Genomic DNA, 27,708 nt, shown 5'->3' with positions numbered 1-27,708 from the left:
AAAGTCTCCAGCTTTGTCCTCAGTGGGTTCTTATGTCCACTATCTGTGAAGACAGAGTGTCATGGATTAGGGTCCCTGAAATGCTTCCCTCCCTGCCCCTTGCCCGCCCCCGCAAAGATTAGACATGCTTTTCCTCAGTGCTGCCCGGAGGTCTTAGCTGCGGTGTCCAGGAATTCAGTGCATTCTGGGTCTGATGAAACCCACCGCTGACGCATTGCTGGACGGGCTCATCGGACAGAAAGAGGCCTCGTCGTGCTGGTGGGGAACAAGCACAAGCTTTTGTAGCACTTCCCGCATTTGAGCAGCTGCCAGGATCCGTTGTGGCGTCCACGCTGTGGGTGCTGTTCTGTCCACTTTTACACGCAGGGAAACCAAGGCTTGGAGAGGCTAAGCGTCTCCAAGGACGTGTGGCCAGTAAGTCGGGCAGCTGGTCTTGAATCCAGGAGTCTGGTTCCTGATCAGGTATCTCCTGCCCAGAACGGCCTCGAATGCTGTCCGTGCCAGCCCCCTGCTGGGGCTTCTCACACCCAGTCTCCATAGCAGGCTCCTGCGCTCTCTGTCTTCCCATTTCACAGACCGGGCCTGCTGGTGTTTAGCAAAGTCAAGCAACTGGCCTAGGTTCCTCTTGTGAGTGGATGATGGACTGAGGACTTTTTTTTTTTTTTTTTGGTAATTACCTTATTTGTCAGGGCGCCTGGGTGGCTCAGTGTAGGTTAAGCCTCTGCCTTTGGCTCAGGTCATGATCCCAGGGTCCTGGGATCGAGCCCCGCATCGGGCTCTCTGCTCAGCGGGGAGCCTGCTTTCCTTCTCTCTCTGCCTGCCTCTCTGCCTGCTTGTGATCTCTCTCTCTGTCAAGTAAATAAATAAAATCTTTTAAAAAATTTACTTATTTGTCAGAGAGAGCAGCAGGCAGAGCAGGCAGAGGGAGAAGCAGGCCCCTTGCTGAGCAGGGAGCCCGATCGATATGGGACTCGATTCCAAGATGCTGGGATCATGGCCTGAGCCGAAGGCAGATGCTTCACCGACTGAGCCACCCAGGTGTCCTTGGAGTGAGGATTTGAACCCAGATCTTCCGACCCCAGAGCTTACAGAGGAAGTGGGAAATGGGGTATTTGTTTTCCCTTTTGGTGGTTGGTCACTGACTGGGTTTTTACAACGGCGAGACCAGGAACTGCTGAGAGCCGCCGGGGGAGGGATCCTGGAATTGAAAGCGGATAGACAGTGCCCACCTTCCTTCCACAGGCTCCTGCTTCCTGCGCACAGACCAGCTGGACGGCGAGACAGACTGGAAGCTGCGGCTCCCCGTGGCCTGCACGCAGAGGCTCCCCACCGCGGCCGTGAGTAGCTTTCCCGCGGAAATGCAGACTGGCACCAGTGTCCTTGTCGGACTCTTGGACTCAGAGGCCCTTCAGGGCCCGATGAGGGTCGTCAGGTGGGAAGGAGGGCGGGCAGGATGGGGTCCTGGGGGGCCTTCCTGAGCACTTATTGTTTCAAGTCACGCAGCCGGGTAAAGTGCAGGGTTGGGGGCTCTGTAGAGGGAGCTCAGAATCTTACAAAGCCTCGACAAGGCGCCTTGCATAAAGCTAGAAGGAAAGGCATATAGGTGTATCATCCCTCTGCTCAGGGCCTCTGGAGGCTTCTCGTTCCTGAGAACCCAGACTACCGTCCTTGCTGTTGTCCTCAAGCCCTATGGGGTCTGTGTCCCTGCCAGGACCCTGACCTCAGCCTGGGTGCTCCGCCTGCCTGTGCCCTCTCCCTCTGGGTCCCCGTGTTTGCGCTTGCTGTTTCCTCCACAGGGGACAGTTGTGCTCCAATGGCTGCCGGGCCGGGCCTCTCCAGCCTACCTCCTGGGTTTTGTGCACAGATCTCCTTGTGTGAGAGGCATTTTCTGACCACCCTCCCTTTGTCTTCCCACCCGACTTACTTCCAGGCAGTATCTCTGAGAGCAGAGTTCTGCCTGGAATGTGCACTGCTGAATACCCTACGCGTGGAACAGTGTGAGGAACAGCACGTAGAGCCATGTGTGGAACAGCCGTGGGCCCTCTCCCAGGGGGTGGCCTAAGGAGTTAGAACCATCAGGCTCTCAAGGGTGTGCAGAGCCCCACACTTCCCCGTCAGCCCCACATTACTTAGGCCGTGATCTGTAAAGCGAGAGGGCCAGGGAGCCAAAGAGTAAGTTTAAGGACAAGCCACATGGATTGGATGTGGCCCATGGACAAGGTTACAGAGTCACAAAATGTAATTTAAACGCTCAGAGGCCAACATGCCCCAACAGTGGCTTGAAAGGATTCGGCAGAACATGAAAGCTTTTCCTGGGCTTGTGGTCACACGGATTAATGCTGTTCCTTATCCATGTTCTGTGAGGAAGGAGTGGGCAGGACAGTGTTCCATGTTAATAGCCTTGTCCTAATGATGTCTCCTGGTCAGTGACAAGTGAAGTGGCACCATTACTAATATTAATTCTTAAACCAGAATTCTGGAGCAGTGAGTTTCTAACACAGGTTGGGAGCCCCTGGGAATCCTGAGGGGGCACCGTCCTGCCCCGAGATGAGGTTGGTCTCGTGAGAGGGTTCTGGTTTTCCTGGGTGACACGTTTTAATTTCCTGGTAAGATTTCTCCAAGGGAAGCTTTCTAGTCCTCATAATGATTTGAAGGAGATGGCCTGGAAGCGCCTAGAATCATGAAGGTGCGGGTCTGTCACGAAGGTGCAGGTCTGTTGCTGCACAGAGTTGCCTTTGTCGGTGTGTGCTTTGGATGCATCGGTGTAAGGAACACCGCTGTTGGCCCCTCTCCCTGTTCCCCATCCCCTGCCCCTGCCCTGCCCCGTCTGGCCCCGGGCCTGGGCTGGGGCCCAGAGAAGGAGATGCTGTCCTTGTTAGGAGACTCCTCCTTGCTGGGCTAGAGGGATCCGAAAGGGGAGCAGCGATTTAGCAGAAGAACCGTATGAAGGGATGACCTGGGCATCACAAGACTGTGCTCTTGTTAAAATAAATAATTCATTGTTTGGAAAGCCCTGGAGGAAGAAAGGAAAAGTCTTGCTTGTGGCCTCTGCCCCAGACCTTACCTGCTTCCCTCTGGGGATCCTGTAAAGTCAGTGGTGATCTTCCCAGACCTCTGCCAGCACACCTCCCCACACATGTACAGCTGTGAACTTGCTGGTGGGCGGGGGGAGCGCACACATATCTGAGATTACCTTGTGTTTGAGATTCTGCAACGTTTGCTCCTGTCCACTCTGAATGTATCTCCGGGTTTTTTTTGTTGTTGTTGTTTTTTGTTTTTTAAATTTTAGATTTATTTATTTATTTGAGAGAGAGCAAGGAGGAGTGGTAAAGGGAGAGGGAGAGAGAAAAATTCAAGCAGACGCCACGCTGAGCACAGAGCCCCATGTGGGGCTCAGTCTCACAACTCTGAGATTACAACCCTGAGATCACAACCGGAGCCTGAAATCAAGAGTCTGACGCTTAAATGAGTGTGTCACCCAAGCGCCCCCTCAGGACCTTTTCTTATTAGTACAGAGAGGCCACAGGATAAACCCATCTGCACGTGGGACCTCCTAGCTCGTTAGCAGAGGCCACAGGCGCTGGGCGGGGGGCGGCCAGTAACCTCTGCCCCCCTCTGGGTCCCTGTAGCCAAGGTGTGTTGTGGTCTGAATTTGCCTGACTACCTGACTGGAGATTTTTTTTTTCTCAAATTTTTTCATTGTGGTAAAATACACATCAAATTTACCACGTTATCATTTTAAAATGTACAGTTCAGGGGCGGTAAGCCCATTCACGTTGTGCAGCTGTCCCCACTGTCCATCTCCAGAGCTCTTCACCGTGTGAAACAGAAACTCTGACCCATCAAACACCAGTTCCCCGTTGCCCAGTCCCCTGCATCCACCACTGCACTTTCTGTCTCTATGAATTTGACTGTTCTAGGGACCCGATCAAAGGGGGATCATACAGTATTTGTCCTTTAGTGATGGATTTATTTCACTTAGCATAATGTGGTGGCCTGTGTCAGGATTCCCTTCCTCTATAAGGCTGGGCAATATTCCATTATATGGCTGTATTCCATTTTGTTCATCCATTTACCCGTCAGTGGATGCATGGGCTGTTGGCATCTTTCGGTGATGGTGCGTAATCACAGCTGTACAGCATCTTCGAGACCCTGCTGTCACTTCCCCGAGAGTGGCTTGCTAATCACAGTAATTCTACGTGTAAGTTTTTGAGGAACCGCCATATTGTTTGCCGCGCTGGCTGCACCACTTTACGTTCCTTCCAACAGTCCATGGGCGTTCCAGTTCCTCCATATTCTCACCCATACTTTTCGGATGGTTGCCATCTTCCTGGGTGTGACGTGTTCTATTTGCTTTTTATGCCTTTTCCAAGGCCTTACACAGAACAGGGCCAAGTAAGCACTGTTGACTGAGCACAGACCTTCATTGGTACCAACAGCTCTTGGCCCCGGCAGTGGAGCAGAAGGGGGACCTAGGCCATGAGCCAGTTTGGGAGGCACCGGGTGAACACAGACACACAGGCGTCTTCACTGTGGAGTCTGTCGGGGTGTTGTGGGATAGCGTGTGGAGCGACCGCTAAACGTAGTTTCTAATAGAGAATTTTTTTTCTTCTCTTTTTCCACCTCGCCTGTACTTTTGAGAGCCTGCTTGCTGTTTGGGGGATAGAGTTGCTTTTGAAAAACTCTGGGGGCCTCCTGGGATCTCTTTACTTATTTATTTTTTAATATTTTATTTATTTATGTGACAGAGAAAGATCATAAGTAGGCAGAGAGGCAGAGAGAGAGAGGGAACAGGCTCCCCGCTGAGCAGAGAGCCCAATACGGGGCTCGATCCCAGGACCCTGAGATCATGACCTGAGTCAAAGGCAGAGGCTTAACTGAGCACAGTTAACGGAGCCACCCAGGTGCCCCACCTGAGATCTCTTTAATCCCGAATTTTGTTTTAACTCGAAAACATTACCTCTGTTGAACAGGATCTCCTCCAGATTCGGTCGTACGTCTACGCAGAAGAGCCAAATATCGACATTCACAACTTTGTGGGAACTTTCACCAGAGTAAGTGGGCTTAGCTGACCGGGCACTGCTGCCTTGCTGAGAACACATGCTGGGGATGGTGCTGCAGAGAAGTGTTGGCAGGTCTTTGTTGGGGGGTAGCTGAGCTCCAGGAAGGGATGAGCTTCCCCTAAGTAGCCCCAGCTTGAAAACTGACATAGTGAGGTTGGCACAGCGGGGTTTTTCTCCCGGCCTCTGAACAGCGTGAGTTTCCCCGACAGCATAGACCCCAGCAGCATTAGAATTACTGTGAACTCTGTGGTGGGAAGGCAGGTACTTTTTATGTCTGCTTTGGACACATCCGTGACCTCTTCTACTCACACAAGCCCCGGCTGGTATTGTTAACAATTTTTAAGCCACTTCCCAACTATTCTCCCTAAAGGCTAGAAATTAAATTTAGCTTTCAATTATTTGAAGAATCTGGGAACTCCACCGAATCATGGTCTCTTCCTAGAAGCCATAGGACGGGCCAGCAGAGGGCTGCTTCTGTTTGATTTGCTTCTGCATTTTAGTTCTTGCCTTGCTGGACGTGTCTTCAGTGTTGGAAGCCTGTCCTCCTTCGGGCACGCCCAGGACGGTGGCTTCGGAGCTTGGCCCTTCTCTCCTGGCTCACCTGGGGGCTTCCAAATAGGGGTCGTCCTCTCTTCCTGTCTTGGGACGAGCACGTTGGAAATAGCCTGTGGATTCTTCCAGAACCTTGTTGGATAAATGCATGCCCATCGGTCTTTTCCAGGAAGACAGCGACCCTCCGATCAGCGAGAGCTTGAGCATCGAGAACACGCTCTGGGCCGGCACTGTCATCGCGTCGGGTAAGGGCGCCCTTTCTGGGGAATGTGTTAGCAATTTGAAAAGGAAAGAAAATCCTCTTGTGTAATTAGAATAATCATCTGTCAGTGGGGAAAATTAGCCGGCAGTCACATGGTGTTTTCCACTTGTTGCTGCCCCTCCAGGGAGTCTTGCTGACATCTGATTGCCCCTCAGACGGTTGTGGACACCTCTGAGAGAAGCTGTTGTGGCCGGCGCTTTTTCGGCAGCATCCACTCCGGGAATAGCCCTTAATTGCCACCTGAGATTGACGTCCTAATCTCTCCCAGAAACTGGGCCAGCCTGGATGTGCTGGCCGGAGGTCGTGTCTGGGGGGGCTGCTGAGCTCCTGCCAGTCCTAGGCGGTCCCTCCCCCCAGCACAGGAAAGGGCCACGGGCCTGAGTTGGAGCCTTGTTGTTGAAAACACCAAGATGATGTGGAAATTGGTGTCTTTTAGTTTTTGAACACTGGGGAGAGACTGATTAGAAGCAGTTCCAGGAGATAAACAGTGTCTACGGTCATGGTGGTTGGTGGCAGTGGGGGGCCACGGATCTGTCCGGCACCTTGGCGAGGCCTTTACATGCATTACCCATTGCACTGACCCCTCCCATCGTTAACCGTGAGGGGAGGTGCCGGTATTAGCCCATTCTGCAGGTGAGGAAACCGAGGCTCTGTGAGGCTAAGGAACTTGCCCAAGGTCACACAGGAGGTAAAAGGCAAAGTTGGGACTTGAACCCAGGCACTTTGTTCCAGAAGCAGAACATATTGTGCAGTTCTCGTTACTTTGTTACATTACACATATGAGGTAATAGCATATACTATTATTAATATATGATTTTACTATTGCCAACTTCCTGTCTCTACTGTTGGATGAGGGCTTTCTCCCTCTCAAGCACCTCTCCCTCCTACCAACTCATTTTCTTCTGCTTGATGCTGCTTTGTGGCTCTTTAGTATAATTTAGGTGCTCAGTCAGGATACTATGTGGCTAAGGAAGGGAATGACCAGTACAGACCAGCACAAACTCATCCACAGATGAACCACCTAATGCACATAGAGATGAGCACTCCTTTTACGTCTTCTGCCATTTTTCCTTTTCCACTCCCTGCCTGTATTTGCAGCCTAATCTGGAATGTCTCTCAATTCCTCCTGATGGCTAAAGAAGAGAAATGGATCCTTAAGGCTCTGCACCGGCAAGGAGGAACTGCCTGCCACGCCCACAAACCCCACCCACAAACCACGCCCAAACCATTGGCCACACCCACCAGCCCCTGCTGCAGTCCTTCCCCTCCAGCCTCTCCCCTGCCGCAGGTCCACCCACGTCTCTCAGAACTGGTTACTCTTCCTTCCCAGTTTTCCTCCCCTTTGAATGCATTTATTAATTAATAAGTAATTATTCCTTTTAATCTTTTAATAATTTGGCAGAAAAATAAGGAGTGTGTTTCGATTTGCATTTCCTGGATTGCCTGGAAGGTTGGCTTTCCTTGTGGTCTGTGTGGTCTCTCTACCTGTGTCCCTTACTTTTTGTGCCCGCTAGCTGTTTCTTCTCGTTCTCGTGCTCTTACTCATTTGTGAGAGTTCCCCATTTCTGGTTTTTGAAAAGGTTTTGTGGCGTATTTGATATGCAGAAGTTTCATAGTGTTATACTGTTCTTGTCTGTGATAGAGGTTGTCTTGTTCTTGTTTTGTTTATTTCATTGAGAATATGGGAACCTCTTTCAACACATAAGACAGTTCCTAATGTTTTGGTCGGTCTACTTTCTGTTTCTTCATATTGACTTGTGAGCGTGCTTCCTAGCAGAGACAATATCAAACTCATCTCGATGTGATGCAAATCTTCTTTTCAATGTCTATTGTTTGGCTTTTGCTTTTGTCTTTGATGTGCTTTGTTTGGTTTTTCCAGATAGAAGTTCTAAATATTGATGTTATCCACATTTCCATAGAAACGGGAATCCTAGAGTAAAGGGCAGATATGTTTTATGTTGAGAGAGAGAATCCCAAGCAGACTCTGTACTGAACACAGAGCTGGTCTTGGGGCTCCATCTCACGGCTTTGAGATCATGACCTGAGCTGAAATCAAGAGTCAGATACTAGCTGACTGCACCACTCAGGCGTCCCAAAAATAAAATCTGAAAAAAAAAAAGTTATTTGTGAAGTTGGATTTTTTTTTTTTTTAAAGATTTTATTTATTTACTTGAGAGAGAGACAGTGAGAGAGAACATGAGCGAGGAGAAGGTCAGAGAGGGAAGCAGACTCCCCATGGAGCTGGGAGCCCGATGCGGGACTCGATCCCGGGACTCCGGGATCATGACCTGAGCCGAAGGCAGTCGTCCAACCAACTGAGCCACCCAGGCGCCCGTGAAGTTGGATTTTTAAAAGTGTTTTATCTTCATTTGTATTTTTTCATTTGCATTTTTAAAATGTATATATGATTTGCCAGTTTATGGCCAATGCCCATTTTTTTTTTTTCTATTGATGGATTCCTTTAAAAATTGATTCCTGGGGCACCTGGGTGGCTCAGTCGGTGAAGTGTCTGCCTTCCACTCACATCATGATCTCAGGGTCCTGAGAGTGAATCCTGTACAGGGCTCCTGGCTTAGTGGGGAGTCTGCTTCTCCCTTTGTTCCTTCCCCCTGTTCATGTGCTGTTTCTCTCTCTCTCAAGTAAATAAATCTTAAAAGAATTTAAAAAAATGATTTCTAAGAACTCTTTATAGGCTAAGAATATTATCCTTCTGCTTTTTACCTTAATTGCAATTACTGTCTCCCAGTTAGTCTCATTTGTATTTTGGCACAAAAATTTAAAATTTTTATACCCTCAAACCTACTGATTTTTTTTTTCTTTATGGTTTCTGGTTTTTGCGACATGCTGAGAAAATCTTACCTGCTTTAAAATGAGACGAATACACTAATGTTTTCTTGGAGTGTTTATATAGTTTCACATTAAAATATTTGAATGCATGGAGTGATGTTAGGAAACCTTACTGGCATAAGGGCCTTACTTGAGCTCCAGCCGGAAGCTCTAGACCCTGGCGCCCAGTCTGTGCACGTGGCCCTGTGTCGAGGCTGCCCCCGGGGACTGGACGTGTGTGAAAGGAGAGAGCGCCCACTTTGGGATGGAGAGCGGCAGGCGGAATGGGGCTGTGAACGGAGATCAGATACGGGGGGGGTAGAACTCCTGAGTTGTGCTGTGTCCAGCTCAGGCAGAGCTGGGGGCACAGGGGCGCCTGGGATGTGGGCATCTGCTTGCCAGGCGGTAAGTCCAGTGCTCCTTGCAGGCGGGTGTCTTCTCTTTCCCTTTTTTCGAAAGATAACGCATATATGGAAGACTGGCTGAATCCCAAACTTAGCACCAGTGCTCCGATCAATAATTGGGGTTTTTGTCAGCCCCCAGCGATCCCCCCGCTGCCTTCCAGTCCCCACACAGCGACCTTTATGAAAAGATTATTTATTTATTTGAGAGCAAGCGAACAGAGCTAGCGAGAAGGTGGGTGATGGGGGAGGGGCTGAGGAGGGGAGAAGCAGGCTCCACACTGGGCAGGGAGCTGGATGCATGGGTGGGAGGGGGTCCCTCGATCTCAGGACCCCGAGATCATAACCGGAGCTGAAGACAGATGCTTAAGTGACTGAGCCACCCAGGCGCCCCAAGGGTAACAGCTGCGTTGATTCCTCATAGGTTTGAGTTGTTTGGTTAGCCACTTGCTTCAACAATATTGACATTTTAGTAGTAAATACATATTCACATGTCTGTCTGGTTTTTATTCTGGTGATTTTCTTCTCTTCTGCCTGCTTCTTTCCATGTAACAGAACAAAACAAAACAAAGTTATTTTTTAATTTTAACTTTTATTTAATTTTTATTTTTTAAAGATTTTATTTATTTATTTGACAGAGAGAGTACAAGTAGGCAGAGCGGCAGGCAGGGGAAGAGGAAGAAGCAGGCTCTCCACGGAGCAGGGAGCCTGATGCGGGACTCGATCCCAAGACCTTGAGATCATGACCTGAGCTGAAGGCAGCTGCTTAACTAACTGAGCCAGCCAGGCGCCCCTATTTTTATATTTTTGGAAAAAAAAAAAGTAAAGGATCATTTTAAGTATAATCTGCTCCCCAGTGTGAGGCTCAGCTTCACAACCCTGAGCTCAAGAGTCGTAAACTCTTCATCTGGCTGAGCCAGCCAGACCCCCCCAACAACCTTTCCTGAGCGTCTCTATGGGATGCAGCCATGCTCTGTTGCTCGGTCCTGGCGCTGCGGCGGCTTGCTGGGAAGTCCTCGTCTTCATCCTCCTGGTGTTTCTAGTTCACTCTAAACGGAATACAAAGGACAGAGGAGATGGGAGGAAGTGGGGGCGGGTCTGCAAAGTCCTCTGAAACCAGTGTAAAGGGAAGCAATTTAAGTGGCCATGTGGAGAGTTCTGAGGTGGAGGGACTTGTCAGCCTTCATCTCAGAGATGAACAGTGATGGGTCTTTTGTTTATCGGGCTCTTTTTATTTTTTTTAAGATTTTATTTATTTATTTGACAGAGAGAGATCACAAGTAGGCAGAGCGGCAGGCAGGGGAAGAGGGAGAAGGAGGCTGTCCATTGAGCAGAGAGCCTGATGCAGGACTCGATCCCAGGACCCTGAGATCATGACCCGAGCCAAAGGCAGAGGCTTAACCCACTGAGCCACCCAGGCACCCTATCAGGCTCTTTTTATTTATGAAGCATTTTGCTGCCACTCTCTTGTTTTGGTCTCACAACATTAAAGGGGGGTTTCATGGAATGAAGAATGGAGTGTCAGAGACGTTAAGCAAGTTGCCTGAGGTCGCACAGCCTAGGAGGTCCTCTCCTGGGAGGCAGAGAGTGGGAAACAGGTGGGAGAAGACATTTCAAAGTTTGTGATTGGTGATGGGGAGGACAGTGAGTGGTGAGAGCCGTGACCCAGTGGTGTTACCTGCCGAGCCCTTCACCGGGCATGGGTTTCAGAGTCCGTGACACTGGACACGTACCATTTCCTTATGTGGCCTCAGTTTTCCCTGCTTGTCAGTGAGTAGTCCTTTGACTGCATTCTGATTCTGATGCAAGCCTGGTTATATGCAAGCCATTTCCTTCTGGTGCACCCCATCAAGAAACCGCCATCGTTAGTCATCTTGATTCTGTGAGATTTCACTTCTCTGTTCTCTTTAGAAGCGAAGTCCTATGTTCCGGTCACTCTGCTGTTACCACTTGAAAGTCTGAAAGAATGAGAACGCTTGCCAGACAGTGCTTAGGGTCCAGCTGCCTCTGCTGGCCTCTACCTGGAGAGGACGCAGTCACCATGGCAACCCAACCCCTCGCCGCTAGGCTGGGGAGTCACTGGGCTGAGAGAGGGAAGGATTGGGGCATGGCCCGGGGGCTCTGGAGCCTGGTTCTTCTCAGGCTCTCCAGTTGCTTATGCGCCTGCCTCCCCCGGTTCCGATCCGCAGCAGATCAGTCCGTGGCCCTTGCACAGCCTGTGGGCAGTCGTGCCTGTGCACATGGGCATGTGAGCTTGAGCGTGTCCAGCTGGTCTGGACCCTGTCCAGTGGCACTGGTCCTGCGCTTACTCGCTTGAATGCCGCAGCGGTTTCTGACTGCTGTAAACATTTCCGAAAGCTCACTCTCAGGGGTAGCATTTATCTTGTTGCAGACAGGGACAAAGGGGTCACAGAGTAGGCCCTGACCCTGGGACCGGGCTGTCGTGGAGAGTTAGGAAGAAGTTGGCGTGACACCCGACCACAGCAGTGTGACTTGGAGAAACCAGCCGGCTGAGTGGAAAGGAGGTCTTGAAGGGGTGGCTTGGGCCGCATGGGGGTCAGGATGAGCTGAGAGCCTGCCCCCGGATAAAGGGAGTGCCCATGCTTGGCACCTGCTGGGAGTACGGACTCAGTGTCTCCAGATCTTCTAAGTTTCCAGGAGGAGCGAGAATTCTCAATTTTTTTATATGAAAGTTCCTGTATTTAAAAGATGTTGATGAATTCAAAACCTCAAAAGCCCCAGTATAGACCAAACCAGTGCACGTGTGTGGTTTCTCTCTGGGCGACTGTAGCTGGCGTTTGGATCTTATGGAAGGGGTTTTGGCCTTGAGCAGAGGCAGGCACCGGGGAGAAGGGCCATTTTCATTTCAGCCTTGGCAGGCATCAAGGTTGGCCGGCACCAGTGCAGGAACTGTTCAGAGGTCCTTGTCATCAGGACCCTCTTGAACCCTCGATCGCGGGGACTGACACCCACTACATCTGTGCAGGAACGAGTGCAGTGGCTGCGTGGCCACCTCTGGTCTGACCATCTGCTGTGGCCGCAGGCCTGCGTTCACTGGAGCCGCCATCTGCCAGGGGACTAGCAAGTGAGCTCTGCCTGGCCCGCCATCTGCTGAGCCTTCCTGGAAGGGAACCGCGTTGTGTGCATTAAGCTTGGAGGGGGGACCTCAGTGTGTCCTCCTGGGGCTTTGTCGGGGAGACGCAGTCCCAGTGCGTCCTCTGGGCTGGGGTTCCTTGACCAGCTCTGTTTGACCCTCTCTGAGGTTTTGGCATCTCCCTTTGAGAGAGGAGAGTGGAGGTGGTTCTCGTTCCCAGCAGAGACCAGCTTGCTTGTGTTCCTGGCCGCCTCCCTGAGAGCATGGCGGGGCTGGCCCCTTCTCAGGGTTCAGGCTCCTGCTCAGGCGTCCTCATCTCAGAGGCTGCTTCTCCGACCACCCAGTACCAACCAGCGGGCTTCTCCAGCTCCTTCTGGTCTGTTCCTCTGCCTGATTTTCATGACGGCACCTGCCACCGTCTGTGATTGCCTGTTTCTCGTTTCCTCCTTTGTTGTCGGGTCTTCCCCACTGTGTTGAGCATTTCTGTGGCTTACGCTGAGGAGAGGAGACAGGTAGATTGTTAATAGATATGACCAGTTTCACCCCAAAATAGATTGTTCCCGTTTATACTCCAGCCAACAGCGTGTTATGACAAGGGCCCATTTGGCGGAGACACTGGGTGTTATCAGTCTGTGGAATTTTTATTGTTGCAATAGGGATAAAAGTGGCTTGTTTTGCATTTCTTTGATTACTCACAAAGTTGAGCATCTTTTCTAATGTTAACTGGCCTTTTGCGTTTCTTCTATAAGTTGCTGACTTTTAGAAAGATTGATAAACAGGGCTGGGGGGGCGCATGAGAGGGGGTGGGGAAGTTTCTCAGGAAAGATGGGTCATCTGGCCTGTGTTCTCGTTGGACACAGTATCTAAAGGAATCAGACTCAGCAGGAAGAAGGCTCTAATGAGAGCGTGTTTGTAAGTTCTCATAGTGTCTGAAGATAGGAATGTCTTATAAGCGCCTCTGGAAGCCTCTGAGGGCGGTGGCATGACGGGCAGACCTCCGCCAGGTCCCCAGGGGACCCCACAGACCCGCACTGAGCAGCCGACCTTCCAGCAACAGTCACAGTGCTCTGTGTCTTCACCGTGACCGCCGAGCGCTTGAAACCGTGGTGGACGCGGAGGGAAGACGGGGACCTGGATATATTAATTTCTGTTGAATTTAAATCGAAATGGCTGCCTGTGGCGAGTAGCAGCAGGGCTGGTCCTCGTGGCCCCGGATCGTCGTCGGTGTTCACGCCTCTTTGTGCTGCGCTTTTCTCGCTGCAGGTACTGTCGTGGGTGTTGTCCTTTACACGGGCAGAGAACTCCGGAGTGTCATGAACACCTCAAACCCTCGAAGTAAGGTGAGCTCGACGTTTGTTTGTTTTAAAGATTTTATTTATTTATTTGACAGAGAGAGCGTGGGATGGGGGAGGGTCAGAGAGAGAAGCAGACTCCCCACTGAGCAGGGAGCCCAATGCGGGACTCGATCCTGGGACTCCAGGATCATGACCCGAGCTGAAGGCAGTCGCTTAACCGACTGAGCCACCCAGGCCCTCAGAGGAGCTGGATTTAAAGACAGGAACACCTTACAGTGTTATTTCATTCATATGGACGTACTGTCTTCTCATGTGTCTGTGCACGTGTGCGCGTGTGCACACGCATCCGTGTAACACAGGAGCATGCATTCCTGTGTATTTGTGGGAATTCATAAAATTTTTAAAGCTTTCAAGTTCAAACTGTTGACCACTTCCTGCGTGCCCTGCATGGTGCCCCATCCTTCACAGGTGACCGCCCCCCCGTTTACTCCCCACCACCCCGACCCCAGCCGGGGAGCCCGGGCGCTTCCATGGGCTCATGAGCTGAGCAGTGGCTGTGAGAAGCCCCGTGGCCTCACGCTGCCCGGCAGGGAAGGGGCGGGCTCAGATCCACCCCACAGAGGACACTGGCTGTGGCGTGGTAAGCGGGGGGTCCGCTCTGTGGCCTCCAGGTGGGCCCTGTCCTCACTCGTTTCACACCACGACCCGCCCTCCCGGCCCCACCCCTCCCCCACAGTTCAAGACTTAGCCAGAAACTGTACAATGACTTCCTCTGTCGACGCCGTGAACGAGTGCGGTTTCCAGACCTCTGGTCATTGCCTCCCCCTGGTCCTTACGACCAGAAGGCCATTTATTTGATGCTTTAGCCTCGTGCTGGGCCACGATTCTGTGAAGTTACGGCTTTGGCCTGCTGGTTCCGTTTTTTTTTTGCAGACACGTTGAAGTAGATCTGTGATTATTCAGATCATTGCACTCACGAGTCTTAGCCATCAGGTCCCACCGGCGTGTGTGCCCTGAGCTGTCAGGCAGCCCCGGATCCATGTGTGGGGCAGTTCCAGGAGTGGGGGACCGAGCCCATTTTATAGGCTGTGGCGTATGTCACCCCGCACTTAGCCCCCAAGGCACCATGACCTGTTTATGTGTGTCCAAGTCTAAGTCTTCATGATTGTTTTGTTTGTTTGTTTTTTATTTTAAAGATTTTATTTTTATTTTAAAAATTTCACTTGTTTATTTGAGAGAGAGAGAGCATGAGCTGAGGGGGTGGGGTAGTGGTAGAGAGAGAGGGGGAAACAGACCCTCCACTGAGCAGGGAGCCTGATGCAGGGCTCGATCCCCGGACCCTTAGATCATGACCTGAGCCGAAGGCAGACACTTCACTGACTGAGCCACCCAGTGCCCCTAAGTCTTGTTGATTGTTAAAAAAATTAATGCAATCAGAAATCCTTGAGGCCCCTTGGATGTGTGTTAGGAAGCCCAGCCCCTGGAGCCCAGTATTCTGAACCAAAGACGTAGGGACCAAAGGGTCCCACTGTCTCTCGCCTGGGGCGCAGGTGCTCCTGGAGAAGGACCAGTTCTCCAGCTGGGCTCTGGTGCACCGACTAAGCACAGGCTCCCCCTGCTGCTCCGTCCCACAGATCGGCCTGTTTGACCTGGAGGTGAACTGCCTGACCAAGATCCTCTTCGGTGCTCTGGTGGTGGTGTCGCTGGTCATGGTGGCCCTTCAGCACTTTGCCGGGCGCTGGTACCTCCAGATCATCCGCTTTCTCCTGCTGTTCTCCAATATCATCCCCATCAGGTGAGTGGAGAAGGACCCAGGCCATTTTCTTCTTTTTCTCTTGTGGTCCCCTTGGAGATGACGATGGGGCACTCTTGGGAGCGTGAGTCCTGTTCTGGGCCCCAGCAGGGGAAGGGCGGTTCCTCCGTGAACCAGCCTTTCTTGAATCAGTCTTTGCTCAGAAGCCCTTGCCCTGCCTGTTCTGTGCCAGGGATGCCGCTTAGCGTCTGTCTCGTGGGCCGGCTCTGGAGCTTGGCGCTGGCCGCCGGAGGCTGTGTTAAGGTGGATCCCGGGTGGTGGATCCACACTCAGAGGGAAATACTGGGTCTGATGAGCATTGGTGACATGCCAGCTGCTGGCTTGCCTTCCTTGGAGGCTGAATAAATGCTCTTAGAAAATAATACAAGGAATTGTCGTAGTAGGAGAAAACAAAGATTCACAGTGACCAGAGAATAAGATCAAAATCACCTCTAATCTCACAACTAAGTGATGGGTGCTCTTAATATTTTGGCATATATATTTTTCTAGTCTCTTTTCTATTTTATTTTATTTATTTTTAATTTTTTTTTTCAAGATTTTATTTAGTTACCCGACAGACAGAGATTACAAGTGGGCAGAGAGGCAGGCAGAGAGACAGGAGGAAGCAGGCTCCCTGCTGAGCAGAGAGCCCAATTCGGGGCTCGATCCCAGGACTCTGAGATCATGACCTGAGCCAAAGGCAGACGCTTTAACCCACTGAGCCACCCAGGCGCCCCTAGCCTCTTTTCTATTTTAAAGGGAGATTCTGCTGTATGTAAAATCTACCTCTTTTTTTTTTTTTTTTCTCAGAGCAGTGCATTGTAAGTAACTTTGGACATCAGATATACGGGTGACTGGTACCCCGATGTGTTTTATTTAGAACAGCCCTAGTGTATATTCTAGGTTTCACTGTTTAGCTCTGTGTTGTCGGGGACTCGTTTCTACTGTCTCCCATAATTGATGTTTAGTAAATATTATTAAAATAAATCATGTTTTTTTCCCCCCTGAAACTTTTAGTGCTTCTAATATTACACTTGGTATGTTGCTTGTGATTTGTCTTGCTCTTTTGGGTGTTTATGTCATCCCAGCTAGAATTCATGTTTTCCTGAGGATAGGGATTGTAGTTTTGGTACCGCAGTGTTCCTAGAAGAGGGGCATTGGACCCCTCGCCAGTGCGGTCTGGATCTTGGTTTCCAAGAATAAGTACCTCTGCTCTATCACCAGCAAAAAAAAGTGTTTGTAAGGTAATGTTAAGTGACATTGTAATCTTTAAAGCTCTGTCTACTGTGTGATTGAAAATTAGTGAGTTGACTCTTCCTGCGGCCAGCCAGGAAAATAGTGGGCAGTTTGGTTAATTTATAGGAGTAGGCACGACTGTGACAATTTCTTTTTATTTTTTACAATAACATAATGTCTCAAGATGAAGAGGATACATGTAATGGAATATTATTCAGCCTTAAAAAGGAATGAAATTCAGACACACAGTACAACGTCCCTGAAGACATTATGCTGAGTGACATCAGCTGGTCCCAGAAGGTCACGTGCTGTACGAGTCTTCTCATGTGAGGTCCCCAGAGCAGTCAGGTTCAGAGAGACAGAAAGGAGAGTGGTGGGTGCCAGGGACTGGAGGAAGGGGAGAGTGGGGGGTTGTGTCGTGGGCATAGGATTTCAGTTGGGGAAGATAGAATGTTCTGGAGAGGGATGGTGGTGGTAGTTACACAACCGTGTGATTAAACTTAATACCACTGAGCTGCACGCTTAATGGTTTCTCTCTCTCTTTTTAGAGATTTATTTAATTGAGAGAGAAAAAGCCTGTGGGGTGGGGAGAAGGGGGAGGAGGAGCAGACTTGCTGCTGATCGGATGTGGGTGGTTTTTTTTTTTTTTTTTTAAGATTTTACTTATTTATTTGACAGAGAGATGTAGCAAGAGAGAGAGCACAAGCAGGGGGAGTGGGAAAGGGAGAAGCAGTCTCCCTGCTGAGCAGGGATTACCAATGAGAGGCTCGATCCCAGGGCCCTGGGACCATGACCTGAGCCGAAGGCAGATGCTTAACCCACTGAGCCACCCATGCGCCCCGCTTTTCAGTATTTTAAAAGCCTTTTAAACCTTCATTGTTTTATTTTAGTCCAAAACAGCTTCGTGGAATTGGTGATTTTTTTTCTGTGAGGTAACTAAGAGAGGACTTGTGGACTCTGTGGCTCCCGCCTCAAGGCTGTGCTGCCCCGGGGAGGGGTTTCCAAATGTTACAGCCCCACTGATGGGGTTTAGAGTCGTTTAGGGTCCTTGCTGTCTGCAGATAGAGACCCAGGGAGCCTCGCGGACATCCTGTTAACCTGTTTGCTCTGCTTTTTGGACTAGCCTGCGTGTGAACCTGGACATGGGCAAGATTGTGTACAGCTGGGTGATTCGGAGGGACTCGAAAATCCCCGGGACGGTGGTTCGTTCCAGCACCATCCCTGAGCAGCTGGGCAGGATTTCTTACCTACTCACAGACAAGACAGGTGAGCTGTTTTCTGGAGCTTCTCGGGCTTCCCAGTGAGAGGCGGCGCTTGCATTCTCTTCCTGGAGATCTTAGAGATGGATGCTTGCTGCTGTTTTATTCTCTTCAGCTTTTGAGGAATGTTGATTTTTTTTTTTTTTTTTTTTTTTTTGGTGACGATTGTCCTCACCGTCAAGCAGCAAAGCCTTACCCGGTACTAATTAGGCTCAAAGCACTTCTCGAGGCGCTCACAGAGGGTGGTCTAGTGAATCTTCAACCTCATCTTGGGAGGGAGGCATTTTTAGCCCCATTTTACAGATGAGGAAACGAAGCACGGGGAGGTTGGCTGCCGTGTCAGAAGCGCAGGGTGACCGAGCAGGCTTCGAGTCCTCATCGCCGCACCCCAGAACACTGCCCTGCAGTTTGCTTTCGGAGTGGCTAAGAGCAAGGACGGGGAGTGGGGACACCTGGGTTGAGCTTCCTCTCTACCACTGAGTGACCATGGGACAAAAGCGAGTCTGTTGCAAAGATCTTGTGGCTCAGCCCGTCAGAGAAAAATGAGGTTTCAGGAAGGAACAGAACCAGAAGATTTCTGGATATGTCTGCTTCAGAGCCCCTGGGGTAGCCGCTGTAGGACTTCCTCAGTGGGGGTGAACCTGACTCTGTTCGTCTTCTGTCCGTGTATCCGTCTGCCCAGGATTCAGATCCCTTCTGGACAGAATCCCGTGTATAAGTCCTGTGCCACCGTCTGGGCTGCTGGAGTGAGTTAGCCGCCTTGCCTGACGCGCCTTCTAGACCATCCCAGGGAATGAGGGTGATCGTGCCCCCTGTGGAAATCCAGGAAGCAATTTTCAAAAGAAAAGGAGTTCGATTCTGGACAGACCAGATAAACACTGCGGACATCTCCTGAGCAGGGGAGCAGGGGCAGTGCTGAAACCAGGGCAGGGCGTAGAGTAGTAAATGCTCAGAAAACGACAGCCAGGATCCCTCCTGTTCCTGGAAGCCCCTGGAGGTGGGCGGGTTCCTCACGTGTCTTGTGTTGCAGGAACTCTCACCCAGAACGAGATGGTTTTCAAACGGCTGCACCTGGGCACCGTGGCCTATAGCCTTGACTCCATGGATGAAGTGCAGAGCCACATTTTTAGTGTTTATACCCAGGTAACGCCTTCTGCTTTGATACTGGAAACGATTCTTTTGCACGTACGAACCCCTGTATTGAAATAGGATTCCTGATACTGTCCCATTCACCCAGCGAACGAGTCCTGTCCAGTGGTTCTTGGTGTATTCCCAGAGTTGTGTAACTATCACTGTTATCAGTTTTGTCTCATCCCCTCCAAAAGAGACCCCTATCCCCATTAGGCATCATTCCCTGTCCCTGCCCCCCCACCTCTCCTTCCAAACCCAGGGCAACTGTCAGTCCTTTATGTTTTGAATAAAATCACCTTTGAAATCAGCCCTCCCCCTCCCCCGTGCCATCTTTCTCATTCCCAGAGTTACCCTGCTCTGCTGGATACTGGGAAAAACCCAAGAGAGACTTGTCTGCCAGTGACTAGTGCCAGAAATAGCTTTGGGCACCTATTGGTTACTTTTACTTCCTTTCCCTGGTCAGGAGCCAAAGCAGCAGGCATGACTGATCTGCTCAGGAAAAACCGTCGTCACCGGTGGGCTTCAGTTTCCCGTCCGGGTTCAACTCTGTGACCACACGGAAGGGATTAATTTATCCGAGATGGCCTGTAGTTTCTCTGCTCCCGCATTTGTTTCTGCAAGATTTTTCAAAACTAGTCCTTTTTCAGAGAAAGGTATTACTGGAAAGTGTTGTAATATTCCTAAAAAGTTATACCTATGGTGGGTGCACGCACACATACGCACACACACACACACCCTTGGGTATAGGACCTTGGCTACTCAAAATCGCTAGTGATGTTTTAAGAACAAAAACAAAAGGAAGGACGTTGACTTTGGGCCTCATATGTGAGGGATTCCAACTCACTCTGATTAGGGCAGGGCTGGGCTGCTGTGTCTCAGAGGTAAGATGACACACGGGCAAACCCTTGGTAATTCTGAGATGCATCAGGGCTGACGGGCCAGCGGTATGTGGTGGCACTTGTCTGGACATGAGAATAGAGAGGCCACGTTTTGCTTAAATTTGCCAAAATAGATAATATTTTTGTTGTCAGAAGGCCAGTTAGAAATGTGAAGGGAGTATTTCTCAATACGGAGTAGAGGCAGAACTCCTGAATGCTTTGTGCCATGGTTACATGAGACGTTGAGTTTTCCGGAACATTCACTGGAAGGCACGCCTGGATTCTAGGGTTATTTCCTGAGAATGGCAGAGCAGGGGATATAGTTTGCAAGTTGGAGTGAATTTTAAACGGAGGACAGTGAATTTGATCCACGTAAGTGAAACACCTATAATTCTAGGCTGCCTGTGTGGGCATTTGTGGCTTGTCTCCAAATGAATCCCTAGACTAGTTTCAAAGATGGACTTTAGGACTCTTAAAAACTCAGGAGGACTTAGTTGGATGGGAAGGAAAAGCCACGTCCAGCCCCTTGTCCCTCTCTCTTGTTCCATCACCCTGTGTGGCGTTGGTGGTCTGCAACTCTGTACTGGCCCCCATGTGTCACTCTCCAGATGGTCCCTCCTGCCCGAGCTTCCATCGCCCTGCAGGTGGCAATGATCCCCGTCTCTGTCTGCTGCCCCACCTGGAGCTCTAGACTCAAGACACTAGCGTGCTTGGCATGGCTGCTTACGGAGCCTAAGGACAGTGTCCCTGCAGTCCTGACTTCCTTCCCATATTCCCACACACCTGCTTCTTTTCCAGAGGTTCTTGTCCTAGTGCGTGCTACCCCTGCCTACCGCACTCCTCTCTCCCAGGATCTGAGAAATGCCCCTTCCTTCCCCATCCCTACCTGCCTTCAGCCGTCAGTCCCAGGCCCTTGGTGAGGTCTGCTCCCCCTGATCATGTGTTTGGCCTTCTGTCTTCATCTCTTGTCACCTGCTAGGCCAAACCTGCCCTCTACCCTGCCTGGCTGTCCGCACACATCCCCCTGCCCCACACAGTCTCCCTGCTGCTCCTCTTGAACCCCTCCCGGGAGCACGGGGTGCCCCTTGTTCTGTTAACTCCGTCTTGGGGCTGACACCTCCATGTGCTCCAGGCATGGCGTGTGTCCCCACCCCTCCCTCCTGGCGTACACTCTCTCCTCCGCTTACTCCTTCGGCATGGGGGGCAGGGGGAGCTGCCTTGTTTCTGTGTCTTGGAACAGACTCTTCCCTCTGAACCGTTGAACCCACATGCCTTCCGGGCCCCACCCGAGGGGGTCCTCTGTGTGGGTGGTCACACTCACCAGCGTCTGGCTGAACTCTCTTCCCTCTAGCCCTCTCATTGGCACTGTAGGCCGACTGGTGATTGTACCAGACAACTTCCTGGTCATGGTGCCGCCCCACCCCCCGGCAGGAGACACCCCTTTGCCCACTGGGGTGGGGTTTTTAAGAGCTTGTGATATTTACAGAAACCATCCCTTCTCAGGGTATTTGCATAGTTCAGCTTTTATGGTCTGTTTTTGCTTTAGCACAGATAACACACTTTGTAAAGTGTTAAAAGTCCCAGAAAGACATTTCTTACCGTGTGCACTACCCCAGACCCCTGGCTTAGCGGAAGCTCATAAATTCACTCACCCACCCTGGCCTTGGAGTTAAAATCGCTGAGTGTTACAGGTCAGGTCGTCTGGAGGCTGGTGTGAGCTCAGAGTTACGGTACCTGCTCACCCTGCGAGGTGTGTGCATTCTCCCACGCCGTCCAAAAACCCTGCTGTGAACATGGGAATACTTTCATGATGAGGCTTTCAAGGGCTCTTCCAGGTTTTTAAAACAGCTTTATGGGTATGTAGTTGACCTACCATAAAATGCGGCTCTGTTAAGTGTTCAAGTTAGTGACTTTTTTTTTTTTTTAGTAAATTTACAGAGCTGTGGAACCAGTGCTGCAACCCCAGAAAGATCCCCTGAGCTCCCCACAGTCATTGACTTGACTTTAGAGTTTAATAATGGGATTTTAGGCCAGCGTTTCATGAAGTCCACCGCCTGAAACTCCTGGGGCAGATCCCTTGGGATGGTCAGACCCTCTAGACCTACAGTTCTACCCAGTGAACCGGGTAATTCTAAAGTACAATAGCATTTGAGAAGCTCCCGTGAACCTGAGGCTTGCCCTGTTTTCCAGAAAACCAGTGTCTCAATCTGCGGACTCCACAGCACGGTTTGCAAGGTGACCCATTGGAGAGACGGAAGAAGAGATTAGGGTGTCTCTTTGCTCTGTGTTTGTATTTTCAAACTTAGAGCAAAATTTAAATCTTAAATTTCGAGAGCATTGAGATCAAGACAGGGACCCTCGGTCCATCCGTATGTCTGACAAGCGTCTGTCCAGTCCGGTCCTTGAGGTGTCCTGTGGGAAGAGTGGCAGGAGTCAGAAGTCTGTGGGGGCTTATTTTTAGGACGTGGGAATGTAGGTCGCAGGTGATGAGTGTCCGTGTGACCCGTTTGATGGATGTCATTTCACTAAATTAACCTCATAAAGAGGGGACTTTAAGAGATTTCTGCAGGGAGACTGCCGACTATTAATAAAAACCTAAATAAACTGTAAATGTCCAAACATTTTGAGGAAAAACCATGACAGGCAGAGGAGATAGGATGATTTTTTTCCTTTGGTTTCTTTATTTATTAGTACATTAAAAAAGAATTGAGCTACAGAGGTGTCTGGGTGGTGCCGTCAGTTAAGAATCCAACTTTTCATTTCGGCTTGGGTTGTGATCTTGGGGTCATGAGATCGAGCCCCACATTGAGTCCTGCGTGGGGCTGCACACTCAGCACGGAGTCTGCTGAAATTTCTGTCCCTCTGCCCCTCCCTCCTGCACATGACTTTGCTCTCAAATCAATAAATAAATCTAAAAAAAAATTTTTTTTAAAAGATTTATTTATTTATTTGACAGAGATCACAAACAGGCAGAGAGAGAGAGAGAGAAGAAAGCAGGCTCCCCGCAGAACAGAGAGCCCGATGTGGGGCTCGATCCCAGGACCCTGGGATCATGACCTGAACCGAAGGCAGAGGCTTAACCCACTGAGCCACTTAGGCACCCCTAAAAAAATTTTTTTTTAAATTGAGATATAATTGTCGTGTGAGCTTGCTGGGCTTCCCAGTGTTCAGTAGCGTCCTTGCCTTCTACCTTCTGGATGCCTGAGGTGCACCCTCCCTCGGTTATGATAACCAGAAATATCTCTGGACACCTCCTGATGGGGCAAAACCCTGGGTTATATGGGGTTCAGTTTCCACAGACTGAAATGTGTGGCCTTGGCCGTGCTCGTGATGTCTGTGAAGTAGTCCACATTGAGTTTATTCAGTCACATAATCATCCCATAGCTCAGCTGACTCATTTGGAAGTAGAGGGTCAGAGCCCGTGCCGGGAGGCAGGGGGGTGACTCTGTACGGGTAACGAGCTATGAGCTTTGAGCGTTCTTTGGGGGACGAAGTGGGGCTTCCACGACCATTTTTCCTCTTTTTTTTTTTTTTTAAAGATTTTATTTATTTATTTGTAAGAGAGAGAGAGTGAGAGCGAGCACAGGCAGACAGAGTGGAAGGCAAAGTCAGAGGGAGAAGCAGGCTCCCTGCGGAGCAAGTAGCCTGATGTGGGACTCGATCCCAGGACGCTGGGATCATGACCTGAGCCGAAGGCAGCTGCTTAACCAACTGAGCCACCCAGGCATCCCCCATTTTTCCTCTTTGATGGAACCGCCTTTTTACCAGTTGCACCCCGTCCCCAGGGTTCGTTATTATGAACGCTCCTACGTGGAGATGTTTTAATTGCATTTAGGAAGAAAACGGGTATTCGTGGGGGATCGACCTTTAATTTTGGTATTCGTCGTCCCTCTGACACACACCGGCATTCTTGCTGGGAGGGGCTAGTGTTCATTTTCAGCCCTGTGTCTCACATGTGGGCTAGGACGTGGAGAATGACCTTGAAGCGGTGTATGGTGTGAGGTAGCCACCCGAGGGCCCTCATCAGGGGCCTTTGTCCGTGGAGGCCTTGATTTCTTCTTTCAGCTTCTGACCTCGTGTGGGGCTGTTGGGTCCCCCCTCGACAAGGGGACCCGTGGTTTCTCCCCGGGGCAGAAGGAGTTGGAGCCCGCCTCTGTGGGTACCACATCTGGTTTTGTTTTCCCCCGGTATTTTTTAAGTAAGGAGAAATGTGCGTAGGTTCAAGGCCTGTGGGGAGGAGGCCACAGATAAACACGGTACGATGTGAAACTCTTCCATATGGGGAATGTGAGGATGTTTGAAGACTGGGTCCTCCTCCTGATGCGGGCCGAGCCCCTGGTGGATCACCAGCATGTTCAAGGTGCATGTGGACAGCCCTTCGGTGGGTGCATGAGCTTTTCCTTTGAGAATTAAAAGGCCATTTCAGAATCCAGTTTTATTCCTCCTCCCTGAAACGTCTTTGGTTGGAAAGGGGGATAAGTGTTAATTTGAAGGAGAAAATAAATGAACTTGGAGACATGACACCCATGGCCCTCGGTGTTGGTTGGGGTTAATCACCCCTGTCTTCTGATTGGATGTCGGCTAGTCTGGGAGCGAGGTCTTTGCAAAAAATCCGGGGCTCCCGTGTTTCTCTTTGCCTTGCTCTCGGCTGGTTTCACCTGGAATGCAAAGCCCCAGAGCTTGGTGTTATCCCCCATTTGAAATAGCGGGAATATTTCTGGAGACGTGAGTTCAGATAGCTTATACAATTCAGAGGTTTGGAGAGGATACCCTTCGCTTGTCCTTTCCTTCAAACCCGCTGTTACTGAAACTTGCTGGCCAAAGCCATGATGTTGTCAGAGGTCTTGTTATTGCCCCAAATGTTAAATAATAATTTGGTCCAGGTGCCGAGGCATGTGGGCGAATCGAAGACACGCAGCTGTGGCTAGATCGTAAATTACGGAGCTCATGGAGAACCCTCTGGGTGTAGTCTTTCCAGGGGAGAGAACCTTTCTGTAAATCTTCAGTCCTTGTTATAATTTTAGAGTTAAATTCTTTATAATTAAAAGCACTTGGCAAATAATGATTCATTTAAACTGTAGTTCTGATTCATTGCTCTAATTACCGTAACCACGCAGTGCCCTTTGGCCTGGAAGTGAAACTCGTGTCCTCTTGACACCAGAGGTTAACAGAGCAGGAAGCTAGAGCAGTGTGTGCGCCTGCATGACCAGAATAATTTAGTAATTGTCTAATTACCTGGGGAGGCTAATGCCACTGCTAAAAATAGTGTTAAAAAATGAAATGAAAGTTGTTTTCTTATTTCTCGTGACCCATCTGTTCTCTCTTTTGGGGCAACCACGTGTTTGTGGGTATAAAACACGATTCATTTTGCGGGACTGGACCGCTTCTCTTCTGTTGGATAAAATATGTTTCTAATGGCGTCCAGCACCCCAGTAAGTCCAGAGGCGTCTCTAACTTCCGGGACTCCGTTAGCTGTGGAGGAAGACCTTTGCAGGGGGTTCCTGTTGTCCACAACTGTGATTTAAAACTTGGAACCGGTGTTGGTCAGTTTGATATTTATTTCTTCCTGGAAATAGAAAAACAGTCAAGTTATTGAAGGATGCCCCACCATCCCCTGAGGAGTCCCCTGGTCTTAATTTGTTTGTCTGTTCAGCAAATATCGACACGTGCCAGGCACTGCTCTGGGTACGAAGCCTGCAGTGATGAATAACACACACGGACAAGTTCTGTTCTCATGGCTTAATGAGAAAATCCTCGGGCGAACAAGCCCGTTTTTGACTGAACACAGCAACACACATTGTAGTGTGGGAGCGTGACTCCTGGTGTGGGGGACTGTGAGCTGGGGGACTCAGGGAGGGCCTCTCTGAGTATGTAACATTTGAATTGAGACCTCAGGGATGAGAAGGAGTGAGCCAGTCCTGCGAGATCTGGGTAATGATGTTCCAAGCAGAGGGCAAGGCAGGTGCAAAGGCCCTGAGGTAGGAAGGAGCTTGGTGGTTTTCAAAGAATAGAACGGCCAGTGTGGCTGGAGCAGGGAGGAGGAGGAGGACCATGGCATGAAGGGAAGCTGCACAGGTGGGCAGGGGCTGGTCAGGTAGGCCGTATGGACCACAGAGGGCATCTGAGTTTTACTGAAGACTGAGTGCGGGACAGCCCCTGCAACAGAGGATTATCCTCTCCAAGGGTCAGTCATGCCAGCTTGAGAAGCCGTGTCCTCCTATGCCAGCCTCACTTGTGGTATATGAGGCCTCTCTCTGTCAGGGGCCCCTAATACCACCCAAAGGAGGACAGATTCATGTGTTCAGAGGTAGAATCACCCACATTCGCGGATTTGTAATGTTTTTCTCTATTTTGCATTTTTTTTTTTTTGCCAGTTATGAATGATTGGGTCCATAAAAAGGACACGCCGTATATTGCAATGTCACTGTAGACGTGTATTCATGTCTAAGGGCTGCCCCATGTGGTGGTTCTTCCACAGGTTCTAGACCCTTCTGTGTCTCCAGTCATCTGCCTTGTTCCTTTCTCTTTCTTGTAGCCATCCCAGGACCCGCCTGCTCAGAAGGGCCCCACGCTCACCACCAAGGTCCGGCGGACCATGAGCAGCCGTGTGCACGAGGCCGTGAAGGCCATCGCGCTCTGCCACAACGTGACTCCCGTGTACGAGTCCAATGGTGTGACTGACCAGGCCGAGGCCGAGAAGCAGTATGAAGACTCCTGCCGCGTGTACCAGGCGTCCAGCCCAGATGAGGTAAAGCCCAGGTGGAGACGGTCAGATGCACAGAAGAGTCTGTGCCTGTTTTCCACGTGCTAGGGCGTGGGGTTCCCCCAGGGAGCCACGTGTCTGCAGACACGAGCCGGGGGGGACTGGGCTGCGAGGGAAACACATTTTCGGATGCGTGCAGGACTTGCTTCCCTCTAGAACAAATACTCTTGGACTCCAGATAGAGCCCAAATAAGCAAAGAGAGGTCTGGTTCGTGACTCAGGTGGCCAGTGTGTGGACACAAGGCCTCCCTTAAGTGGCGCCTTCCCTTTGCTAAAAAACTCCTGCACTCTGAAGCTAGAGCCCGTATTGTTCTTACTCATTTAACATGCACAGTTCAGGGTTTCTTTCTCGTGTATTCACAGAGTTCTGCAACTGTTAGGACAATCCGTTGAGAACATTTTCACCACCTAAAAGGAAGCGCCCCATTCCGTGTCCTCCTGGACTCCTGCCCTCCCCTCCCAGCCCTGGCAGCCCCCAGCCCTGCTGTCTCTCTAGACCTGCCTATTCTGTACAGTATGTGACCTTTGTGTCTGGCTGCTTTCACTTAGCATTGGTTTTCCAGATTTGTCCATGCAGTGGTGTGTATCAGTCCCTCAGGCCTTTTCAGGGGTGACCGATGGCCTGTGGCTTGGGTAATACTACATTTTGTTTATCTGCTCATCGGTTGGCGAACATTTGGAGTGTTCCTAGTTTTCTTTCCTTCTTTTGCTGTTATGGATAATGGATCATTTGTGCACAAGTTTTTGGGTGGACATACATCTTCATGGAGTGCCACTGCTGGGTCCCACGTGAGAGCCACATTTGAGCTTCCTGAAACTACCATGCCGCTCCCTGAGGTGGCTGCATCATTGTACAGCCCAAGCCATGATGCACGTAAGGGTTCCAGTTTCCCTTCTCCTTTGCATGTAAGGGTTCCAGTTTCCCTTCTCCTTTGCCAGCAGGGTCCTTGTCAGTCCTTTGTATTCTGGCCATTCTAGTGAGTGTGAAGTGGGACCTCCCTTGTGGTTTTCATGTGCGTTTTCCTTCACGGCTTCTATGCTGGGCATCTTTCCATGTGCTCATTGGCTACTTGTGTATCTTCTCTCCAGGATCCTCTGCCCTCTTTTAAATATGTGTTTTTTTGTTGCTGAGTTGAAAGAGTTTTTTTTATACATT

The 27,708-nt window shown here is 50.3% G+C and overlaps 1 protein-coding gene across 6 annotated transcripts in view; it reads left to right on the top strand.

Moving 5' to 3' along the window:
- ATP9A (ATPase phospholipid transporting 9A (putative)) overlaps nucleotides 1-27,708 on the top strand; it is a 134,977-nt gene that overhangs the window by 59,406 nt on the left and 47,863 nt on the right. For all 6 annotated transcript variants that reach the window (XM_059407246.1, XM_059407240.1, XM_059407244.1 and 3 more), the window contains 8 exons: nucleotides 1,243-1,337; nucleotides 4,974-5,054; nucleotides 5,785-5,860; nucleotides 13,462-13,538; nucleotides 15,128-15,288; nucleotides 17,645-17,787; nucleotides 18,811-18,923; nucleotides 26,325-26,537. In XM_059407246.1, coding sequence (XP_059263229.1) covers nucleotides 1,243-1,337; nucleotides 4,974-5,054; nucleotides 5,785-5,860; nucleotides 13,462-13,538; nucleotides 15,128-15,288; nucleotides 17,645-17,787; nucleotides 18,811-18,923; nucleotides 26,325-26,537 — 959 coding nt within the window. The remainder of the gene's footprint in view (nucleotides 1-1,242; nucleotides 1,338-4,973; nucleotides 5,055-5,784; nucleotides 5,861-13,461; nucleotides 13,539-15,127; nucleotides 15,289-17,644; nucleotides 17,788-18,810; nucleotides 18,924-26,324; nucleotides 26,538-27,708) is intronic.

The sequence above is a fragment of the Mustela nigripes genome, chromosome 7, assembly GCF_022355385.1.
Source record: "Mustela nigripes isolate SB6536 chromosome 7, MUSNIG.SB6536, whole genome shotgun sequence".
NCBI classification, from domain to species: Eukaryota; Metazoa; Chordata; class Mammalia; order Carnivora; family Mustelidae; genus Mustela; species Mustela nigripes.
This window is presented reverse-complemented; position numbering and strand designations above follow the sequence as displayed.